The sequence below is a fragment of the Oncorhynchus clarkii genome, chromosome 14 (genome assembly GCF_045791955.1).
Source record: "Oncorhynchus clarkii lewisi isolate Uvic-CL-2024 chromosome 14, UVic_Ocla_1.0, whole genome shotgun sequence".
Taxonomy (NCBI): Eukaryota; Metazoa; Chordata; class Actinopteri; order Salmoniformes; family Salmonidae; genus Oncorhynchus; species Oncorhynchus clarkii.
In genome coordinates, this window is record NC_092160.1 from 31,512,219 (window position 1) to 31,534,914 (window position 22,696).

The window sequence follows — 22,696 nt, forward strand, 5'->3', positions numbered from 1 at the left end:
CAGAGCAGAACAGAATGGAACAGAACAGGACAGGGTAGAACAGATCAGAACAGAGCAGGACAGAGTAGAACAGATCAGAATAGAACAGAACTGGACAGAGTAGAACAGATCAGGACAGAGAAGGACAGAACAGGACAGAGTAGAACAGATCAGAACAGAACAGAGAAGGACAGAACAGGACAGAGCAGATCAGAACGGAACAGAACAGAACAGAGCAGGACAGAGCAGGACAGATCTGATCAGAACAGAACAGAGCAGGACATAGCAGGACATATCCGATCAGAACAGAGCAGAGCAGGACAGAGCAGGACAGATCCGATCAGAACAGAACAGAGCAGGACAGAGCGGAGCAGGACAGAGCGGAGCAGGACATATCCGATCTGAACAGAACAGAGCAGGACAGAGCAGAGCAGGACAGATCAGATCAGAACAGAACAGAACAGGACAGAGCAGAGCAGAGCAGAGCAGATCAGAATAGAACAGAGCAGAACAGAGCGGAACAGAACAGAGAAGGACAGAACAGAACAGGAAAGAGCAGGACAGATCAGAACAGAACAGAACAGAGCAGGACATAGCAGGACATATCCGATCAGAACAGAACAGAGCAGGACAGAGCAGAACAGGACAGGACAGAGCAGAACAGATGAATGTTGATGTGTGGGAGCTTGGGGCAGGGTCGGACTATAGCCTGGCATGGTTGGTGATGCTGCGTCAGCATACAGCTCACACTGTTGACATTATCAGTACCCTTCTATTCAACACACACACACACACACACACACACACACACACACACTGAAGTGTAGCCCTTTCCCACTGTTTCTGGGAACTCTATTTTAGTCACTCTGAGAGACAAGATAATGACTTTATGTCTGATCTTTCCCTTAATTGAACTGTAACAGGTGTCTGAACGTCACAGCCAGAGCGTGCCGCATCACAGAGGGGTCTAGGCCCGGCTCCCTTGCCATTACTTATTGAGTCATAAGCTAATTAGGACAGCCAACTTGTTTGTGCTCAGCAGATTGAGATTAAACAGAGCAAACGAGGAGACTGTGGCTGTGTAACAGTATAACTTTAGTCCGTCCCCTCGCCCCGAACCGGGCGCCCTCTGCACACAGACAACAGTCACCCACGAAGCATCGTTACCCATCGCTCCACAAAAGCCGCGGCCCTTGCAGAGCAAGGGGAACAACTACTTCAAGGTCTCAGAGCAAGTGACGTCACCGACTGAAACGCTATTAGCGCGCACCCCCGCTAACTAGCTAGCCATTTCACTTCGGTTACAGGTGCGTCTGAAATGGCACCCTATACCCTATACAGTACACTACTTCTGACCAGAGCCCAATGTATTATATAGGGATAGGGTGTCATTTTGGAAATGGGCTGTGTAATAATTGCTCTGGGAGACGAAACGGAAGGAAAAGGAAAAGTTATCCAAGCGTCTCCATCACCAACTCTCACTCTCTAAACATTCACTGGCATTTTCCAAACTCTAATTACAGCCAGAATGGTTTTACTCGTTCTCCGCTCCATCAATCACTCGCTGTGGGCCTGTCACCTTTGCCCGCTGGCATGATCCATTTTCAGGCCTCCACTCAGGCTGAAGCATCGGGGGGAGAACAGGTAGAGCAACATGCTCAGAAAGCAAAAGTGAGGAATCACTCAGCTGTACTTCCTAAATGGATGCCATCTGGACCTGGTGGGGGAGCCATTAGTGTGGAGAGAGGAAGGTAAGTCTAACTGGGTAGAGTACAGAGAGATATGCCTGGTATGCAGACCATGAAAGCAGTCAGGCAGGGGTAGAGAAGAATGAGCAAAGAGAGAGACAGCCAGAGAGAGAGCTAGAGAGCTTGTGAGAGAGAGAGAAAGAGAGTGAGCTAGAGAGAGAGTGAGCCAGAGAGAGAGAGAGCCAGAGAGAGAGAGCTATTGAGCCAGATAGAGAGAACAAACACCATTGTAAATTCAACCCATATTCAACCCAACCTCTCTAGGTTTCTTTCTAGGCTTTGGCCTTTCTAGGGAGTTTTTCCTAGCCACTGTGCTTCTACACCTGCATTGCTTGCTGTTTGGGGTTTTAGGCTGGGTTTCTGTACAGCACTTTGAAATATCAGCTGATGTACGAAGGGCTATATAAATAAATTTGATTTGATTCATTTATGCTTATTTATTTTCCCTTGTGTACTTTAAACATTTGTACATTGTTACAACACTGTATATATACATAATATGACATTTGTATTTATTCTTTTGAAAAATGTTTAATGTTCATTTGTATTGTTTATTTAATTTTGTATATTATCTACTTCACTTGCTTTGACAATGTTAACACATGTTTCCCATGCCAATACAGCCCATTGAATTGAATTGAATTGAATTGAGAGAGCCAGAGAGAGAGAACCAGAGAAAGAGAGAGCCAGAGAAAGAGAGAGCCAGAGAGAGAGAGAGCCAGATAGAGAGAAAGCCAGAGGGAGAGAGAGGGAGAGGTGGAGAGTGGGAGAGAGAGAGGAAGAGCCAGAGAGAGAGCTAGCCAGAGGGAAAGGTGGAGAGAGGGGGAGAGAGGGAGAGCCAGCATACAGCTGGATCTAGATCTTTAGCTACAGTATGTTTCTTTACCCCATTAGACAGTATGGACAAATACAGCTCTATATGTCTTTACTCCATTAGACAGTGGGGACAAATGCAGATCTCTGTATCTTTACCCATTAGATACTATGGACAAATGCAGATCTCTGTGTCTGTCCATCTCTGTCTTTCTGTCTATGCCTGTACTTCTCTCTTCATCTCTCTTTCTCACTCTCTCTCTCTCCATTCATCTCTCTCTTTTTCTCAGTCTCTCTCTCCTTTTCTCCACCTCTCTCTCTTTTTCTCCATCTCTTCCTCTTTTTCTCCCTCTCTCTCTGAGGATGCCAAGTGTGCCTCCCTGAGATGGATTCTGAGTCTAGTTCATTAAAGTGCTGTCTATCACAGCTCAAGCAATGGTGGGAGAGAGAGAAAGTGAGAGATAAAGAGAGAGAGAGACTGATAAAAAGAGGTGGAGAGAGGGTTGAATAAGAGGAAGAGATAGAGAAATGGAAGTAGAGAAGGAAACTAATAGATTTCATGAATACAGAGTTGGAAAGCCCACTGTCTGAGCAAAGCCAATTCCATTTATAGTGAAAGGTTTTCATCGATATTGAACAGATTTAACCCTGGGTGGATTAGAAACCCACAATATTAGGTTTATGATCAGTTCCATTCCAAACTGAATTATATGAATGGTGCTTGAATCTTGCAGGCTTTCAATGGGAGTGCCTCAGCCAGCCCTTTGGAGTAGGCAAAAAGGATTAGGTAAGGCAGGCCCCAGTCGATAGGATCACCTGATTCTCTCTATCTGAGAATCTATCACAGCAGTTCACAAAGCTCTCTGGCCTTCTCCTTTTCTGCAAAGTTCATCACCTCTTACAATTGAAAATAAATGAAGGACAGGAGGTGGCTACAACATACACACAATACATTTCTACATACTCTGAGTGTGTGTGTGTGTGTGTGTGTGTGTGTGTGTGTGTGTGTGTGTGTGTGTGTGTGTGTGTGTGTGTGTGTGTGTGTGTGTGTGTGTGTGTGTGTGTGTGTGTGTGTGTGTGTGTGTGTGTGTGTGCGCGCGCGCGTGCGTGCGTGCGTTTGTTTGTCTGGGAAGTCTCACCTTACAGCAGATTACTGTGCCTTCTTTCATGAAGCTAACAGGATTAATACAGATTTAAGGATTTAGTAAATTGTATGCTAAATGTTGGCAGCCTTTTCACCAGAGCCCAATGGACCCTGATCAAACGTAGTGAATTAATTAGGGAATAGGGTGCCATTTGGGATGTAGACATGGCCCTAACTCCATACTTCTGCTGAATTTATCTCTGCTTGGAACGCTACCAGGAAACTACTTGATATTGAAAAAAGTCATAAATCAGAATCAGAGATAACCCAGTTATAACACATTGTCTGTCCTGTACTGGATAACATTAATAATCAAGCAAATTCATATACTGTACATTGCAGCTCATACCATCATGGCCACCTAATAAAAAATAAACAAAATATTGAACATTTCTTTTATCAGGGAGTAATACTGAGACCAAGGTCTCTTTTACAGATGAGCCCTGAATTATATAAATTAGAAAGTACACACATCAACATATAAATACGAAATGCAAGAAGGAAGAAAAACACATTCATCAGTAATAAGGTCCTCAGTCAGCTTTCTGAATGGACCTAGAGGCACATGAACATCACATTCATCAGTAATAAGGTCCTCAATCAGCTTTCTGAATGGACCTAGAGGCACCAGAACATCACATTCATCAGTAGTAAGGTCCTCAATCAGCTCTCTGAATGGACCTAGAGGCACCAGAACATCACATTCATCAGTAGTAAGGTCCTCAATCAGCTCTCTGAATGGACCTAGAGGCACCAGAACATCACATTCATCAGTAATAAGGTCCTCAATCAGCTCTCTGAATGGACCTAGAGGCACCAGAACATCACATTCATCAGTAGTAAGGTTCTCAATCAGCTTTCTGAATGGACCTAGAGGCACCAGAACATCACATTCATCAGTAATAAGGTCCTCAATCAGCTTTCTGAATGGACTTAGAGGCACAAGAACATCACATTCATCAGTAATAAGGTCCTCAATCAGCTCTCTGAATGGACCTAGAGGCACCAGAACATAACATTCATCAGTAATAAGGTCCTCAATCAGCTTTCTGAATGGACCTAGAGGCACCAGAACATCACATTCATCAGTAATGTGAGTGGCGTTGAATTCCCTCTCCATCCGTCGTTCCCGCAATCGCCCACCGGTCAAAGCGATGAAGGAGTCAAGATCCGTGGGCAACTCCCGAGCCGCAAGCTCGTCCTTAACCTCCTCCATGACGCTGTGCAGGAACATGTTGAACAATGCTTCCGGGTTTCACGCACTCTCCGCTGCCAATGTGTAGAAATCCACTGCACAGTCGGCCACTGTGCGGGCTAGATTAGCGTCTCTCCCATAGAGTGGGGCATCAAAAACCTTCTTCACCTTCCTCGGTACCGGACGGCAGGCAGGCTCAGGGTCAGGGACAGGCAAGAAAAGAGAGACTGGAAAAAGCAGGAGGTGAGACACAAAACGCTGGTTGACTTGAACAAACTAGATGAACTGGCAACAGACCAACAGAGAACACAGGTATAAATACACAGGGGATAATGGGGAAGATGGGCGAGGTGATTGTCTCCTCCTGAAGGGAGCCACATAAACTTTTACAGATGCACCATTGAGAGCATCCTGTCGGGCTGTATTCAATCGTGGCCTGGGCTGATCTAGTGGTTAAGGCCTCTGCCTTCAGCATGCACATATAGGCCTACCATGTCTGCATGGGTTTGATTCAGGCCCACGCCTGTCTGGCACAAATAACTCCTGATTGACTTGATTTAGTAAAACATTTCAATATGGACTATCCAGGGATATATATCCCCAGATCTTGATAAGAAATGACCAGACACTTGTATTTAATGGATAACAACATAGTCTAAATAAGAAACGAATAAAAATAACAGCAGTACGCTACACCAACATTAGTTTCCATTTAGACAAGTGCTGGGTAAATCGCCATGGTAAACGAGGAAATACTTTATTTCTATTGTACAGAATACTTGTCAAATGAATACGTCGCCCTGAGGCAAAAAGGACTGCATTTTGACGATGATAATACCAACCAGAAGGAAAACACATCTTCAATGATAATGAGTGATAATGAGGTGAATAATAATGGTTGCAATTGAGATCAGCTGTGAGGGTGAATTTTGCTTGCATTGATGGTTGATGGAGACATCAACTGGTGATAATCTAGTAACATCAATTGCTGCAATAGGACCCTTGTTATCTGATTATTTTCCAGGACGTTCCGTAGGCTACCCATTAAGCCTATCCATTGTCACATAGTGAAAGGTATGAAAACCGAGGTTGTTTGAGTTTCTCTGGCTGAGTTAATAAGCTGAGTTGATTGACAGAATTTGGCCTTCTGTAGAACGATAAACTTTCCTCCAGAGTGGATGCTTGCCCGTGTTTAATAGTTAGGCTATGAATAATTAGTCAATATAGTTATGGTCTTTGGTGTGGATGGCCCCTACAGTAGGTGAAAATTCCATTGTTAAACTGTTATGCTCCGGCCACAGTGGCATAGGCCTACTGTAGTCTACTTTCAGTTTCATAAAGGCATTTGAAGTCATCCTTGTTGTGGACCGAAAGCCTACATTGCGTGGCTTTAATATTTAATTTTGTAAAGCTGGCAAAACGTTGATGCATTGGCGCCTAATCCTAAAACGTTTTCGCTGTGCTGAGACACTTTTCTGATGTGTAAATTATTAGACTATTTGTTTTACTTCCTGAAACATTGAAACAAATGCAGTTAATTTGTGGGCCTAATGTAGGATATAGCAGTGGTGCAGTGGAGGGTATATGCACGTTTAGGCTACGCCATATACCCACTTATTTTTCAGTGGGCATTGCATATGCTCACTTCTTAATCCCCATGATGCGTATCATAGTACGGTAGGTATGTGCCGTATCAATTAATAGGGCTGATGGAACAGATCAGAATGTTTCGCTTAAGAAGTTGATCATGTATTATTTCTTCACATGTGCACATGGTGGTAGGCCTGACTGTGAATGTTCCATAATGTTATTTGCAGGGAAAAACTGTTCTAAAATGCACAGCGCTAATGCGAGCGGTCATGGACAGAGATGGAAATATCCGTAAAAAATGCTTAAATAGGGGAGATCTAAAGATGCAACAAGTATCATGGGATGCTAATGTGACTAGGATAATGGCTGATAATGCCTGATAATGCGTGATAATGCCTGATAATGCCTGATAATGCCTGCAAAATAAAGTTTAGATAAAACCAATAGATGGTGGGATATTGACTATAGGCTACTTTAAAGCAAGCTTAGACATGCCTCATAATATGAAGTAAAACATCCAGGTTTTGAACAATTAAGGAACAGGAAAAATATGTTGATGCTCATGGTAGGCCATCTTCTGGTGGATAGATGGAAAGACATTCCCCAAAACCTTCTCAATTAAATGTTAACTAGCCTGCTTACCTGACAGAATGATAACATCATTAGTTTCATCCATCCACTGGCCATTTGTTTTGCAAACTCCATCTCATGTGCTACAGAAACACTGCTAAACGAACAACAATGCTAGGTGCCTGCACTTGATTTGAAGGGTACCTACAATCAAATGTTTTCCCAGACCTCCTAACTTGGATTAGGAATTTTTGTGAATTTAGAACATCCAATTTGGATGATTTTCTATCAAAAAAAAGTGTGACTTTGAAAACCTGACTCAGTTGATCTGTTTCAATAGTAGGCCTACTATTAGCCTACTTGCACAGTACAAATTGGGTAAGCCTGACTGTGAAAGGCCTATATGTGATTCATCATGTTAGGTAATTCAGAGCGTTATGTGTCACTGTTTCTCATTGAATGTTGAACACAGGGTGCTTTGCGATTTTTTTTTTGCAAAATTAGAGCATAACCACTTCTCCAGGCACCACTACACCTCTAGGCTATATAAATGAATTTAACAATGAAAGATCCGATGGTGAAACTCCTTCACTCATTCAATGCGTTAATCAAAAGTGAGACAGCACACTTGCAATGTATTCAAGGCTCAAGTCCTCTGAGGTTTTTAATTTCCACCTCAGAAATCTCAGCACTGAGTTTATTTTCTATTTATTTGTTTGTTTTCTCTTTCAATGGTGGAATCAGTTAGCATATATCAGTTAGCATAGCATCAATTGTTGCTTTATATATCAGTTAGCATAGCATCAATTGTTGCTTTATATATCAGTTAGCATAGCATCTATTGTTGCTTTATACATCAGTTAGCATAGCATCTATTGTTGCTTTATATATCAGTTAGCATAGCATCTATTGTTGCTTTATATATCAGTTAGCATAGCATCTATTGTTGCTTTATATATCAGTTAGCATAGCATCTATTGTTGCTTGGTAGGTCTGTGCGTGCTCTATGAACCAATTTAGCCTACCTTGTATTATTTATAATCATGTTTTATGTTGGACGTGCGGTCACAATCAACATTTTATTTGTCCAATAATAATTTGTTTAATGAGTGGGGCTCCCACTCCTTTGGCAATGTTTTTGAAGAGATAGAACAGTGTTGGAAAGACAGGGGAAGGCCAAAGGGCAGCGGACTGGATTCAAACTCTGGCAAATGTGTGCGAGAGTCCACGGATATAACTGCTGGAAAACCAGGCACAGAGGCCAACAATCATTTATTCTGCCTATTGCTTGCATTGATAAAAAAATATATATATATAATTTCCCTAACAAAAAATAGATCTACCCCCTAATAATATGTCAATTTATTATAATCCACATAAGAATTCACACAAGACGTGCTGTAGCCTGCACGTAGCCTACGTAGGCTACTTGAACTGGATGCCAGTGGACCTGCAGTCTAAAGTACAATGTAGGTACGGTACTGCATTGTATACAAACGCCCCCCTGGCAGCGAATCTAAATACTTCTTCAGATATTAAAATCCTCCTGCTGCAGGATTATTTTCTTCCTGCGACGAAACGGGTCAAATTAAGATCCGACATCTGTAGTTGTACCATTGCCAAATTTACAGCTGTTATATTCCAGAGTGTATTAAACGTAAAAGGTCAGAGATGGTGAATTTCTCCTCCATCTCCCAGTCTTCCGGTCTCCCCACAGAAGGGTTAGCCACCCCCTGAGGCAGCACCACAGGGCACAGCCTGCCTGGGTACAAAAGCAGAATGGATTGGTTTGGTCTGTGCCTCTGGTGCTCAGGGATGTTTGAGCATCTGGCCACACTGGCTGTAGGGGGGACTGTCTGTGAAGCAGCCAAGTGAAGGCAGTCGTCTGTAAACTAACCTAGCTGTCGCCTCATCACCATCATCACTCCTTATCACCATCACTACAATCAAATCATCGTGGTGGGAGGTATCCTCGAACTTGGGCCAGTAACCGAAAGGCCTCTGGTTGGAATACCTGGAGCTGACAAGGTGTTAAATCTGTTGCTGTAGCAACGCACGTAACCCTAATTGCTTGAGGGGCACTGTACAATGGTGACCCTGGTTGAGAACTCTATGCGGGTGTCTCGGGGGGAGTTGGGATATGCAAGAAACACATTTTCATTATACACTGTGTGCAACAGGACAATTATTAGCAGCCCCAAATAACAATAATAATCATGCTCCCCCACTGTCGAGCTAGCGCTGTGGTAACCATGGAAACGACCGGGCTTGTTGATGCCCTAGGGGAGGTGGTTCTTGACAGAATTCCGGGGCCTTCTCGCTCACTAAAGGTCGTTCGATGTTACCGGATTGTTGTTTATCTGCTTCTGTGTCCTCCAGCTGCCTGCCTTTCTGTCTCTGTCTTCCACTCTCTCTCTTTGTCTCTCTCTCTCTCTTCCTCCCTCTCACATCCTATCGTTTCCTCACAGTATTAGCCTCGATCCTTTACTCCTAGGAGGAAGTCCCATATGTCAATGAACACTGAACATAGTGATTGTAGCATGAGGTATTGAACACTGAACATAGTGATTGTAGCATGAGGTATTGAACACTGAACACAGTGATTGTAGCATGAGGTATTGAACACTGAACATAGTGATTGTAGCATGAGGTATTGAACACTGAACACAGTGATTGTAGCATGAGGTATTGAACACTGAACATAGTGATTGTAGCATGAGGTATTGAGCACTGAACATAGTGGTTGTAGCATGAGGTATTGAACACTGAACATAGTGGTTGTAGCATGAGGTATTGAACACTGAACACAGTGATTGTAGCATGAGGTATTGAACACTGAACATAGTGATTGTAGCATGAGGTATTGAACACTGAACATAGTGGTTGTAGCATGAGGTATTGAGCACTGAACACAGTGATTGTAGCATGAGGTATTGAACAGAAAATAACCTAAAACTGTTTCTTTATACTCAGTGAATCATGGGCTGACTCCAGCTCAGTGGCTGCCAGCTGTGGCTTGTGATTAAACATCCATTTGTCAATACATTTGTCAATCAAACAGTGAAGGGAAAGGATTGGGTTCACTCATTCAGAACACAAGCGCATTGAACTCCAGAGATCTTATTTAGCTGGCCTGCTGAACACCAGAGATCTTCTTTAGCTGGCCTGCTGAACACTAGGGATTTTCTTTAGATGGCCTGCTGAACTCCAGAGATCTTATTTAGCTGGCCTGCTGAACACCAGAGATCTTATTTAGCTGGCCTGCTGAACACCAGAGATCTTATTTAGATGGCCTGCTGAACTCCATAGATCTTATTTAGCTGGCCTGCTGAACACCAGAGATCTTATTTAGATGGCCTGCTGAACTCCAGAGATCTTATTTAGCTGGCCTGCTGAACACCAAATATCTTATTTAGCTGGCCTGCTGAACACCAGAGATCTTATTTAGCTGGCCTGCTGAACACCAGAGATCTTATTTAGCTGGCCTGCTGAACACCAGAGATCTTATTTAACTGGCCTGCTGAACTCAGAGATTGTTGCAAAATTCCGGTAACTTTTCCAAAAATCCCAGGTTTTCCAGAAATCCCAGTTAGAAGATTCCCATAATCAGAGGGGAATAAAGTAGGGAATCCGGAATCGTCCAACATGGATTTTTGGAAAAGCAGGGAATGTATGTCTGACACTTACTGGGCTCCTGTTCTATAGGTTCTAGAATAGATTACAGGTTCCAAGTTCTGGGTTCTTGGCTCTTGGCTCCGAGGTAATGGCCACTGGACTCCGGGCTCTGGCCCCAGTGAGTAATGTCTGTGGCTGGAGAGGATAAGTGTGGGCTCTCTCTCCTTAACAGGGATATTTATGCTATCTCCTTGGTCAGGACACAAATCCTGCCCCCTCTCCTGGCAGGGATATTTATGCTATCTCCTTGGTCAGGACACAAATCCTGCCTCCTTTCTTGGCAGGGATGGGCTGAAGGGGAGGTGCTGAGTAGATATGACAAGCATAATGGTACCCAGCCCTGGCAGGGCGGTGTGGAGGAGCCATTGACATGCATAATGGTATACAGCCGTCACAGACCACTGATGGATAACCAATCCCTATGAGGCTCCATGATGACGCGACAGGATGGGTTTCCTTCCCTCCCGACGGTGAAGAGGGAGCAGAGAAAAATGGAGAGAGAGGAGGGGCGGAGAGAGGGGCGAGGAACCAAAGAGAGAAAGAGAGAGAGGGGAGAGAGAATGGGCGGAGAGAAAGAGAGAGAGGGGAGAGAGAATGGGCGGAGAGAAAGAGAGAGGGGAGAGATAATGGGCAGAGAGAAAGAGAGAGAGGGGAGAGAGAATGGGCAGAGAGAAAGAGAGAGAGGGGAGAGAGAATGGGCAGAGAGAAAGAGAGAGGGGAGAGAGAATGGGCGGAGAGAAAGAGAGAGAGAGGGAGAGAATGGGCGGAGAGAAAGAGAGAGAGGGGAGAGAGAATGGGCAGAGAGAAAAAGAGAGAGGGGAGAGAGAATGGGCGGAGAAAAAGAGAGAGAGGGGAGAGAGAATGGGCGGAGAGAAAGAGAGAGAGGGGAGAGAGAATGGGCGGAGAGAAAGAGAGAGAGGGGAGAGAGAATGGGTGGAGAGAAAGAGAGAGAGGGGAGAGAGAATGGGCGGAGAGAAAGAGAGAGAGGGGAGAGAGAATGGGCGGAGAGAAAGAGAGAGGGGAGAGAGAATGGGCAGAGAGAAAGAGAGAGAGGGGAGAGAGAATGGGCAGAGAGAAAGAGAGAGGGGAGAGAGAATGGGCGGAGAGAAAGAGAGAGAGAGGGGAGAGAATGGGCGGAGAGAAAGAGAGAGAGGGGAGAGAGAATGGGCAGAGAGAAAAAGAGAGAGGGGAGAGAGAATGGGCGGAGAAAAAGAGAGAGAGGGGAGAGAGAATGGGCGGAGAGAAAGAGAGAGAGGGGAGAGAGAATGGGCGGAGAGAAAGAGAGAGAGGGAGAGAGAATGGGTGGAGAGAAAGAGAGAGAGGGGAGAGAGAATGGGCGGAGAGAAAGAGAGAGAGGGGAGAGAGAATGGGCGGAGAGAAAGAGAGAGATGGGAGAGAGAATGGGCAGAGAGAAAGAGAGAGAGGGGAGAGAGAATGGGCGGAGAGAAAGAGAGAGAGAGGGGAGAGAGAATGGGCGGAGAGAAGGAGAGAGAGAGAGGGGAGAGAGAATGGGCGGAGAGAAAGAGAGAGAGAGGGGAGAGAGAATGGGCGGAGAGAAAGAGAGAGAGAGGGGAGAGAATGGGCAGAGAGAAAGAGAGAGGGGAGAGAGAATGGGCAGAGAGAAAGAGAGAGAGAGGGGAGAGAGAATGGGCGGAGAGAAAGAGAGAGAGGGGAGAGAGAATGGGCAGAGAGAAAGAGAGAGAGGGGGGAGAGAGAATGGGCAGAGAGAAAGAGAGAGAGAGGGGAGAGAATGGGCGGAGAGAAAGAGAGAGAGAGGGGAGAGAGAATGGGCGGAGAGAAAGAGAGAGAGAGGGGAGAGAGAATGGGCGGAGAGAGAGAGAGAGAGGGGAGAGAATGGGCGGAGAGAAAGAGAGAGAGGGGAGAGAGAATGGGCAGAGAGAAAGAGAGAGAGAGGGGAGAGAGAATGGGCGGAGAGAAAGAGAGAGAGGGGAGAGAGAATGGGCAGAGAGAACGAGAGAGAGGGGAGAGAGAATTGGCAAAGAGAAAGAGAGAGAGAGGGGAGAGAGAATGGGCGGAGAGAAAGAGAGAGAGAGGGGAGAGAATGGGCGGAGAGAAAGAGAGAGAGGGGAGAGAGAATGGGCGTAGAGAAAGAGAGAGAGGGGAGAGAGAATGGGCAGAGAGAAAGAGAGAGAGAAGGGAGAGAGAATGGGCGGAGAGAAAGAGAGAGAGGGGAGAGAATGGGCGGAGAGAAAGAGAGGGAGAGGGGAGAGAGAATGGGCGGAGAGAAAGAGAGAGAGGGGAGAGAGAATGGGCAGAGAGAAAGAGAGAGAGGGGAGAGAGAATGGGCGGAGAGAAAGAGAGAGAGGGGAGAGAATGGGCGGAGAGAAAGAGGGAGCGATATTGCAGATGGGAGGGTGGGAGGTGGCAGGGTGCCGAGAGAGAAAGAAAGAGTGGGGTAGAGAGAAAGAACAATTACATTGTGACAGCTATAGGCTACTTAGTCACAAGTGCTTAATCACAGAATATGAGTAGGTTTTGCAACAACAGCTGGTGATTCTCGATACATAGCATCAAAGAGAGTCTAAGCAACAGTTAGGACTTAAATACCTTCACACTTCAGCCTGAATTACCATAAACAACAAACATTATACATCAGGAGTTTCACAAGTTCCTGAAAACAACTTCCCAGCAAACAATATATGGTTACCTAATGTATGAACGTTCACTGTTTGCTGGGAACCAGTGAGGACGCAGTCTGTATACTGACAGGGAAGCCTTCGTTTTAAGTACCATGTTTGTTAGAGCTTGGTGAGAGCGTGGTTGTCCTATGGTTATTTTGCCTACAACCTTCCCATAAACCCTTTGGGAATGGTACAGGATAGATAGTTGCTAGTCACACGTTTCAGTAGTCCAGCATAATTTAAAGTCATGTCCTCAAATTGTTTCGAGAACATTTAGAAAACTTTTTATAAAAAACATAATGCTTATTTAAAAACATATAAATTTCTTTTTAAACATCAGCAAAACTCTCAATATCCTCTATCTTGTGAAGTGTGTTTAGGTGTGTTGGCTGTGCCCACTAATTGGCCACACCTGATCTTAATTGGTGTGTTTTCTTTTGAAATACGGTCTGTTTGAATAGACTAAAATGATCACCTTTACATGGGAAAAAATATATAGCATGCTAGCTCCATCCTGGTGGTTTTGTGGACTAATACCATGAGTAAAGAACAGAAGATTATAGGTTTGAATCTCAGTGATACCATGTCACAACAACAACAACAGAATGTGTTTGCATGATCAGGGCTAAAATGAATCTCCATGTCATCTATCTATGCTTGGAGTTAAGCCAAAATAACATGACAATGTCTTTAAAACATTCAGTGTAAGTTTTCAGGAAGTTATTAAAAAAACGAAAAATAACCGAGAACTTACATTCTCAGAACGTTAATAAAACCTCCCAGAAACGTTGTCAGAACCTCCTTGCAACCTAAAAAATTTACATTCCCAGTACAGGCGCAGTTTTCACTTCTGTTCTGTTTTCCCGGTCACGAAACGTATACTTCACTCCCACAACCAATGTGAAACCAAAAACATATGTTCCCACAATTTCCAAGAAACCAAATGTGCTAGCTAGGTTGATATCATGCTATGTCTTCCTCCCAAATGTAACCATATCCCCTATAAAGGTTGTGCACTATAAAGGGGAAAGGGTGTCATTTGGGACACACTTTATAATCCTTTTAGTTAATTGTTAGCATACTGCTATAATGAGTCTCTCCCTTGACGAGAGATCTTTGAAATGGATATAAATCGTCAATTGATCGCCTGTCATAGATTAGTCAGGGATCATTAACGCTGCGCTGTGATTGGAGAGGTGACATTTTCCTCCAATGCCCTTCTGTCGTTATCAGGAAAAACAAATGTGACAGACCATAAATATCAACCATTGACTCCACTGAATCACCTGTGCTCATGTATTGATGGCTTGTCATCCCTGTATTTATCTATGCCTCTCCACAGACCCGACACTGTGGGTAAAATGGATCATCAGTATCTGAATAACATTTAACTTTTCCTTATCTGTCTCCCTCTCTCACTTTCCATCTCTCTCTCTCTCTCTCTCTCTCTCTCTCTCTCTCTCTCTCTCTCTCTCTCTCTCTCTCTTTCTCTTTCTCTTTTATCTCCCTGTGTTATCTCTTTCTTTCTCTCTCTCTTTCACTCTCCTTTATCTCTCTGTTATCTCTTTCTTTCTCTCTCTGTTTCACTCACTTTTATCTCTCTCTCTCTCTCTCTCTGTCTGTTCTCTCTCTCTTTCACTCTCTGTTCTCTCTCTCTCCTGAATCTCTCTCTCCCCCTCTCCTGTATCTCTCTCTCTCCTGTATCTCTCTCTCTCTCTCTTTTATCTCTTTATTTCTCTCTCTTTCATCTCTCTCTCCTGTATCTCTCTCTCTCTCTTTTATCTCTCTCTTATATCTCTTTCTTTCTCTCTCTTTCTCTCTCTTTTATCTCTCTCTCTCTCTCTCTAGTATCTCTCTCTCTCTCTCTCTGTCTCTCTCTTTTTTCATTCTTTCTCTCTCTTTCTCTCTCTTTTATCTCTCTCTCTCTTTTATCTCTTTCTCTCTCTGTCTGATGCTAGTCCTCCAGATGCAATCTGTCCCATTCAAAATCCATTCAGCATCTCATCTGTAGGCAGACACTGTCAGAATATGCAGCTCACTAAAAGGAGATAAAACAATGGTATATCACCGTTTCTTTCGATCCCTCTTCATCTATGTGTATCCTCTCTGTCCGTCCCTCTAACTCTGACTCCCACGCAGGCGTCTGGAAATGAGAATGTGTTGTTGTTGTTGTTGTTGTTGTTGACCTCAGCTGCCTCTTCATCACTAGAGCCATTAAAAGCTAGGTTCATTCAGTTGTTCTGCCTTACACAGATTTTAAGTGCTTTGCTTTCTGACAGATGTATTTTTAAAAAAAAAGGCCTGCAGTGCATGTAAACACTCCCTCTCTCTGTTTACATCCTCAAATCCTCTTTCACACTCTCTCTTCTTCTGTTCAATCCTGTGTACATTCTTTATCTGGAGTCAGAAGGTTTGGAAGAAACTACACTGAACAAAAATATAAACACAACACGTAATGTGTTGTTCCCATATTTCACGAGCTGAAATAAAAGATACCAGAAATGTTCCATACGCACAAAAAGCGTATCTCTTTGCACAAATTTGTTTACATCCCTGTTACTGAGCATTTCTCCTTTGCCAAGATCATTTCTCTACCATAAGCCGCCTCCAACATCGTTTTAGAGAATTTGGCAATACGTCCAACTGGCCTGAACATTGTGAACAGAGTGCCCCATGGTGGCGGTGAGGTTATGGTATGGGCATGTATAAACTAGGGACAATGAACACAATTGCATTTTATCTATGGCAATTTGAATGAACAGAGATACCGTGACGAGGTCCTGAGGCCCATTGTTATACCATTCCTCCGTCGCCATCACATCATGTTTCAGCATGATAATACACGGCCCCCTGTCACAAGGATATGTACACTATTCTGCATACTCACCAGACAGATCACCCATTGAGCATGTTTGAGATGCTCTGGAACAACGTGTACGACAGCGTGTTCCAGTTCCCACCAATATCAAGCAACTTCGCACAGCCATTAAAGAGGAGTGGGACAACATCCACAGGCCACAATCAACAGCCTGATCAACTCTATGCAAAGGAGATGTGCCGCGCTGCATGAGGCAAATGGAGGTCACACCACATACTGACTGGTTTTCTAATCCATGCCCCTACCTTTTTTTAAGGTATCTGTGACCACCATTTGAATCTAGAATCGTCTTCCTATTTCGCAACAAAGCCTCCTTAACTCATGCTACCAAACATACCCTCGTAAAACTGACTATCCTACAGATCCTTGACTTCGGCGATGTCATTTATAAAATAGCCTCCAACACTCTACTCAGCAAATTGGATGCAGTCTATCACAGTGTCATCCGTTTTGTCACCAAAGCCCCATTTACTACCCACCACTGCGACCTGTACGCTCTCGTTGACAGAATATAGATGTTTTCCTATTGTGTTATTGACTGTACGTTTGTTTGTTCATGTGTAACTCTGTGTTGTTGTTTGTGTCGAACTGCTTTGCTTTATCTTGGCCAGGTTGCAGTTGTAAATGAGAACTTGTTCTCAACTGGCCAACCTGGTTAAATAAAGGTGAAATATATATGGATTCCCAGTCATGTGAAATCCATAGGCCTAATGAATTTATTTCAGTTGACTGATTTCCTTATATGAACTCTACCTCAGTAAAATCTTTGACATTGTTGCATGTTGTGTTACTCTTTTTGTTCAGTGTAGAACGCGATCTATTGAGTGTGTTGGAGATGTGGAGAAAGGTGGCATCTCAAATGGCACCCTATCTCTACGTAGTGAACTACTTTTGATTACAGCCCTAGGGGAATAGGGTGCCATTTGGGACCCAGATGGAGAGTGTGTTCAGTGATATCGCTTCTTTCAACTTCAAAATAGTATTTTTTGCCCTTGTGTAGAAGCCATGCTGTTTTGTGGCTAGACCACAAATGTAGCTTGCTTGAAATAAAATGGATGGTGGTTTCATAACAACAAATAGCCTAGATTATACCCCTCAAACTGAACTCTGGACTTCGTAGGACCTCGTAGGGTAAGAGCTGAATACCCCTGGTCTATTCCAGACCTCGTAGGGTAAGAGTTGAATACCCCTGGCCTATAACAATTGAGTTTTTTACTCTGCGGCAAGTCTTATAGGCTTTAATCTTATAGGCTCTGTTGGAATTTGCTTCAGTCATGTGATTGTTCCCCTTCAATCTCTAATGTTATTCCCTCCTTCTCCCCCTTCCACTCCATCACATATATAATGCCCTACCCACTCCATCCCTCCTCTGTCCATCCTCCTCTCTCAGGTGAATGATTGAGAATCAGACTGAGCTCCTTTCTGTGAGACCCCGTCCCATGCTCCTCCCTCCTCTCAGGGGATGGCCAAGGTCCAGGATGGACACACAAACACATGTGACAGGTACACTACACTCCCTCCCTACGTAGGGTCACAACACATTTCTACATACTCTGAGTGTGTGTGTGTGTGTGTGTGTGTGTGTGTGTGTGTGTGTGTGTGTGTGTGTGTGTGTGTGTGTGTGTGTGTGTGTGTGTGTGTGTGTGTGTGTGTGTGTGTGTGTGTGTGTGTGTGTGTCTGTGTGTTCCCGGTGCAGCCCTGCGATGTTAGAAGAGAGCCAGGATGGTATGGACAGTGGTAGCCTGACTCCTGGCCCAGCTTCAGCTCGACAGGTCTGCATTCAGCGCCACCCCAGCCAAGGCTTCGGATTCATAGCAGGCAGCCAGAGACCAGTCATTGTACGCTCTGTCTCTGCAGGTAGGTAGGGAACTGTGTGCGCGTGTGCGTGTGCGTGCGTGTGCGTGTGCGTGCGTGTGCGTGCGTGAGTGTGCGTGTGTGTGTGTGTGTGTGTGTGTGTGTGTGTGTGTGTGTGTGTGTGTGAGAGAGAGCGATAGAGCGGTAGAGCAAGAGATAGAGAGAGAGAGAGATGATATATGAGTGTTGTCAGTTTGATGTCTTTGTCTGTGTGTCCATTACTCATAGACTAAGCGTTCCTCTGCCTGTGTGTGTATGTGTGCTGTCCCAGACGGCCCGTCCATCGGCAAGCTTCTCCCTGGAGACCAGATCCTGGCCATCAATGAGGAGGTGGTGAGCGAGGCTTCCCGGGAGAGAGTCATAGACCTTGTAAGGTAACATCCTTTATATCACCACAGGGGAGGGGGGAGGGAGGAGGGCGGTGGGTTTGGTTAGGAAGGTAAGGGGTGGGAGGTGGGGGGAGATAAGGAATGAGTCGAGTCCAACGCAATGTGTCTCTAGATTGTTATTCGTCTATAGCCTACACTTTATGTGAGTCTAGGACAGGACAAACTTTGGTGGGAATGTTTTCCTGAGTTCTTTCAATGTGTGAACTCACACAACACATAAGAGCAGAATATTTGCAGTAAATGCAGCAGCAGCAGTACAGCGGGGATCGTTCTGTGTGTTTGAAGGCTAAATTCATGGAGAAATAGTCTGTCTCTAAGCCTCATGTGTTCCATAGAAACATAATGAGACAGATGAGTCATTGAGAACACAGAGAACAGAGAGGAGGTCTAGCAGATAAGAACAGGACAGTTTCTTCCAATGCCACAGACCTGGTGTTACCTAATCCACTCCATACTCCTCTCCTCTTTTCTGTCCTCTCTATAGATGCTGCAAAGACTCCATAGTTCTCACTGTGCTGCAGCCTCACCAGGTAACAATACAAAGTTCTCTCTCACCGTTACTCTCTCACGCCTTTTCTCCTTGAAGTTCTCAAACTCTATCTGTATCTCTGTATCCCTCCATGTCTCCCTTTCACACACAAAGCAACAACACATACAGATCTCTCCCTCATTCTCTCTCTCTCTCCCTCATTCTCTCTCATTCTCTCTCTCATTCTCTCTCTCTCATTCTCTCTCTAATAGTGTAAAACAACAAATTTGATCAAATGGAATGACACACTCACTCACAGTTGCACAAAAAGAGCTGTGAACAAACAACGCCCAAAAATAATCTAATGAGCCGCCTCCCGTACATTCAGTGGTGGAAAAGTAACCAAAAGTCAAAATTGAGTAAAAGTAAAGATACCTTAATAGAAAATGACTCAAGTAAAAGTGAAAGTCACCCAGTATATATATACTTAAGTATCAAAACTAAATGTAATTGCTAGAACATACTTAAGTATCAAAAGTTAAAGTATAAATCATTTTACATTCCTTATATTATCCAACCAGCACAATTATTATTCTTATTATCATTTACAGATAGCCAGGGGCACACTTCAACACTCTGACATCATTTACAGATAGCCAGCGGCACACTTCAACACTCTGACATCATTTACAGATAGCCAGGGGCACACTTCAACACTCTGACATAATTTACAGATAGCCAGGGGAACACTCCAACACTCTGACATCATTTACAGATAGCCAGGGGAACACTCCAACACTCTGACATCATTACAGATAGCCAGGGGCACACTTCAACACTCTGACATCATTTACAGATAGCCAGGGGCACACTTCAACACTCTGACATCATTTACAGATAGCCAGGGGCACACTTCAACACTCTGACATCATTTACAGATAGCCAGGGGCACACTTCAACACTCTGACATCATTTACAGATAGCCAGGGGCACACTCCAACACTCTGACATCATTTACAGATAGCCAGGGGCACACTTCAACACTCTGACATCATTTACAGATAGCCAGGGGCACACTCCAACACTCTGACATCATTTACAGATAGCCAGGGGCACACTTCAACACTCTGACATCATTTACAGATAGCCAGGGGCACACTTCAACACTCTGACATCATTTACAGATAGCCAGGGGCACACTACAACACTCTGACATCATTTACAGATAGCCAGGGGCACACTTCAACACTCTGTAATCATTTACAGATAGCCAGGGGCACACTCCAACACCCTGACATCATTTACAGATAGCCAGGGGAACACTCCAACACTCTGACATCATTTACAGATAGCCAGGGGCACACTCCAACGACATAATTTACAAGCGAAGAATTTGTGTTTATTGAGTCGGTCAGATAAGAGGCAGTAGGTATGACCAGGGATGTTCTCTTGATGAGTGTGTGAATTGGACCATTGTCCTGTCCTGCTAAACATTCAACATGTAACTAGTACTTTTGGGTGTCCGGGAAAATGTATGGAGTAAAAAGTATATTATTTTCTTTAGGAATGTAGTGGAAAAAAAGTTAAAGTTGTCAAAAACATAAATAGTACAGTAACGTACAGATCCACAAAAATACGACTTCAGTAGGACTTTAAGTAGGACCACCGATAAATCCACTATAATTGAGAATTTCAATAAGCATTTCTCTACGGCTGGCCATGCTTTCCACTTGGCTACCCTACCCCGGTCAACTGCCCGGCACCCTCCACAGAAACCCGCCAAAGCCCCCACCATTTCTCCTTCACCCAAATCCAGATAGCTGATGTTTTGAAAGAGCTGCAAAATCTGGACCCCTACAAATCAGCCGGGCTAGACAATCTGGACCCTCTCTTTCTAAAAAATATCTGCCGAAATTGTTGCAACCCCTATTACTAGCCTGTTCAACCTCTCTTTCGTATCGTCTGAGATTCCCTAAGATTGGAAAGCTGCCGCGGTCATCCCCCTCTTCAAAGGGGGTGACACTCTAGACCCAAACTGCTGCAGACCTATATCTATCCTACCCTGTCTTTCTAAGGTCTTCAAAAGCCAAGTTAATAAACAGATCACTGACCATTTCGAATCCCACCATACCTTCTCCGCTATGCAATCTGGTTTCAGAGCTGGTCATGGGTGCACCTCAGCCACGCTCAAGGTTCTAAACGACATCATAACCGCCATCGATAAGAGACATTACTGTGCAGCTGTATTCACCGACCTGGCCAAGGCTTTCAACTCTGTCAATCACAACATTCTTATTGGCAGACTCAACAGCCTTGGTTTCTCAAATGATTGCCTCGCCTGGTTTACCAACTACTTCTCTGATAGAGTTCAGTGTGTCAAATCGGAGGGACTATTGTCCGGTCCTCTGACAGTCTCTATGGGTGTGCCACAGGGTTAAATTCTCGGGCCGACTCGCCAATCTACCATTCCAGTGTTTAATTGCTATATTGTAATTACTTCGCCACCATGGCCTATTTATTTCCTTAACTCACCTCATTTGCACTCACTGTATATAGACTTCTTGTTTTCTTTTGTTCTACTGTATTATTGACTGTGTGTTTTGTTTATTCCATGTATAACTCTGTGTTGTTGTATGTGTCGAATTGCTACGCTTTATCTTGGCCAGGTCGCAGTTGTAAATGAGAACTTGTTCTCAACTAGCCTACCTGGTTAAATAAAGGTGAAATAAAATAAACTTTAAAAATTAAGTAGTTTTACTTAAGTACTTTACATCACCTCATAACCTTTAATTATCACAAAAAAAAGAATAAACCCTTTTTTTGAACTTAAAATAACCATTGGGCTCAAAGGGTTCTTTGAGTCATTAAGGTTCCACATAGAACCATAACCCTTCCCAGTGCAGTGCTACTGAACACAATCACCTCTATAGGCTGCATGGCAACTGTACTACTAGGATTTCTCGTATCAACAGTCTGTTTCAAAAGCACTTTTCGGGCGGCAGGTAGCCAAAGAATTAACTAACGTTTCTAATTTGCTTAATATGAATTGTTAATGCCGTTAATAAACCCTAAATGTCTTTGTCTTTCCTCTCTTCTAGTCACCTAAGTCAGCCTTTATAAGTGCAGCTAAGAAGGCCCATCTGAGAACCAACCCGCCCAAAGTGCGCTTTTCAGAACAAGTGTCCTTCAGTGACCCAGACTCAGTAAGTACCACTCTGCTGGTGATCCTTCAGTGACCCAGACTCAGTAAGTACCACTCTGCTGGTGATCCTTCAGTGACCCAGACTCATTAAGTACCACTTCGCTGGTGATCCTTCAGTGACCCAGACTCAGTAAGTACCACTCTGCTGGTGATCATTCAGTGACCCAGACTCAGTAAGTACCACTCTGCTGGTGATCCTTCAGTGACCCAGACTCAGTAAGTACCACTCTGCTGGTGATCCTTCAGTGACCCAGACTCATTAAGTACCACTTCGCTGGTGATCCTTCAGTGACCCAGACTCATTAAGTACCACTCTGCTGGTGATCCTTCAGTGACCCAGACTCAGTAAGTACCACTACGCTGGTGATCCTTCAGTGACCCAGACTCATTAAGTACCACTACGCTGGTGATCCTTCAGTGACCCAGACTCAGTAAGTACCACTCTGCTGGTGATCCTTCAGTGACCCAGACTCAGTAAGTACCACTACGCTGGTGATCCTTCAGTGACCCAGACTCATTAAGTACCACTACGCTGGTGATCCTTCAGT

At 44.3% G+C, this 22,696-nt stretch overlaps 1 protein-coding gene across 1 annotated transcript in view; it reads left to right on the top strand.

Moving 5' to 3' along the window:
* LOC139366074 (FERM and PDZ domain-containing protein 3-like) overlaps nt 1–22,696 on the top strand; it is a 224,388-nt gene that overhangs the window by 173,370 nt on the left and 28,322 nt on the right. Inside the window, exons 3-7 of the mRNA XM_071103162.1 lie at nt 17,625–17,737; nt 17,931–18,091; nt 18,360–18,462; nt 18,962–19,007; nt 22,045–22,149. Coding sequence (XP_070959263.1) covers nt 17,697–17,737; nt 17,931–18,091; nt 18,360–18,462; nt 18,962–19,007; nt 22,045–22,149 — 456 coding nt within the window. The 5' untranslated portion in view covers nt 17,625–17,696. The remainder of the gene's footprint in view (nt 1–17,624; nt 17,738–17,930; nt 18,092–18,359; nt 18,463–18,961; nt 19,008–22,044; nt 22,150–22,696) is intronic.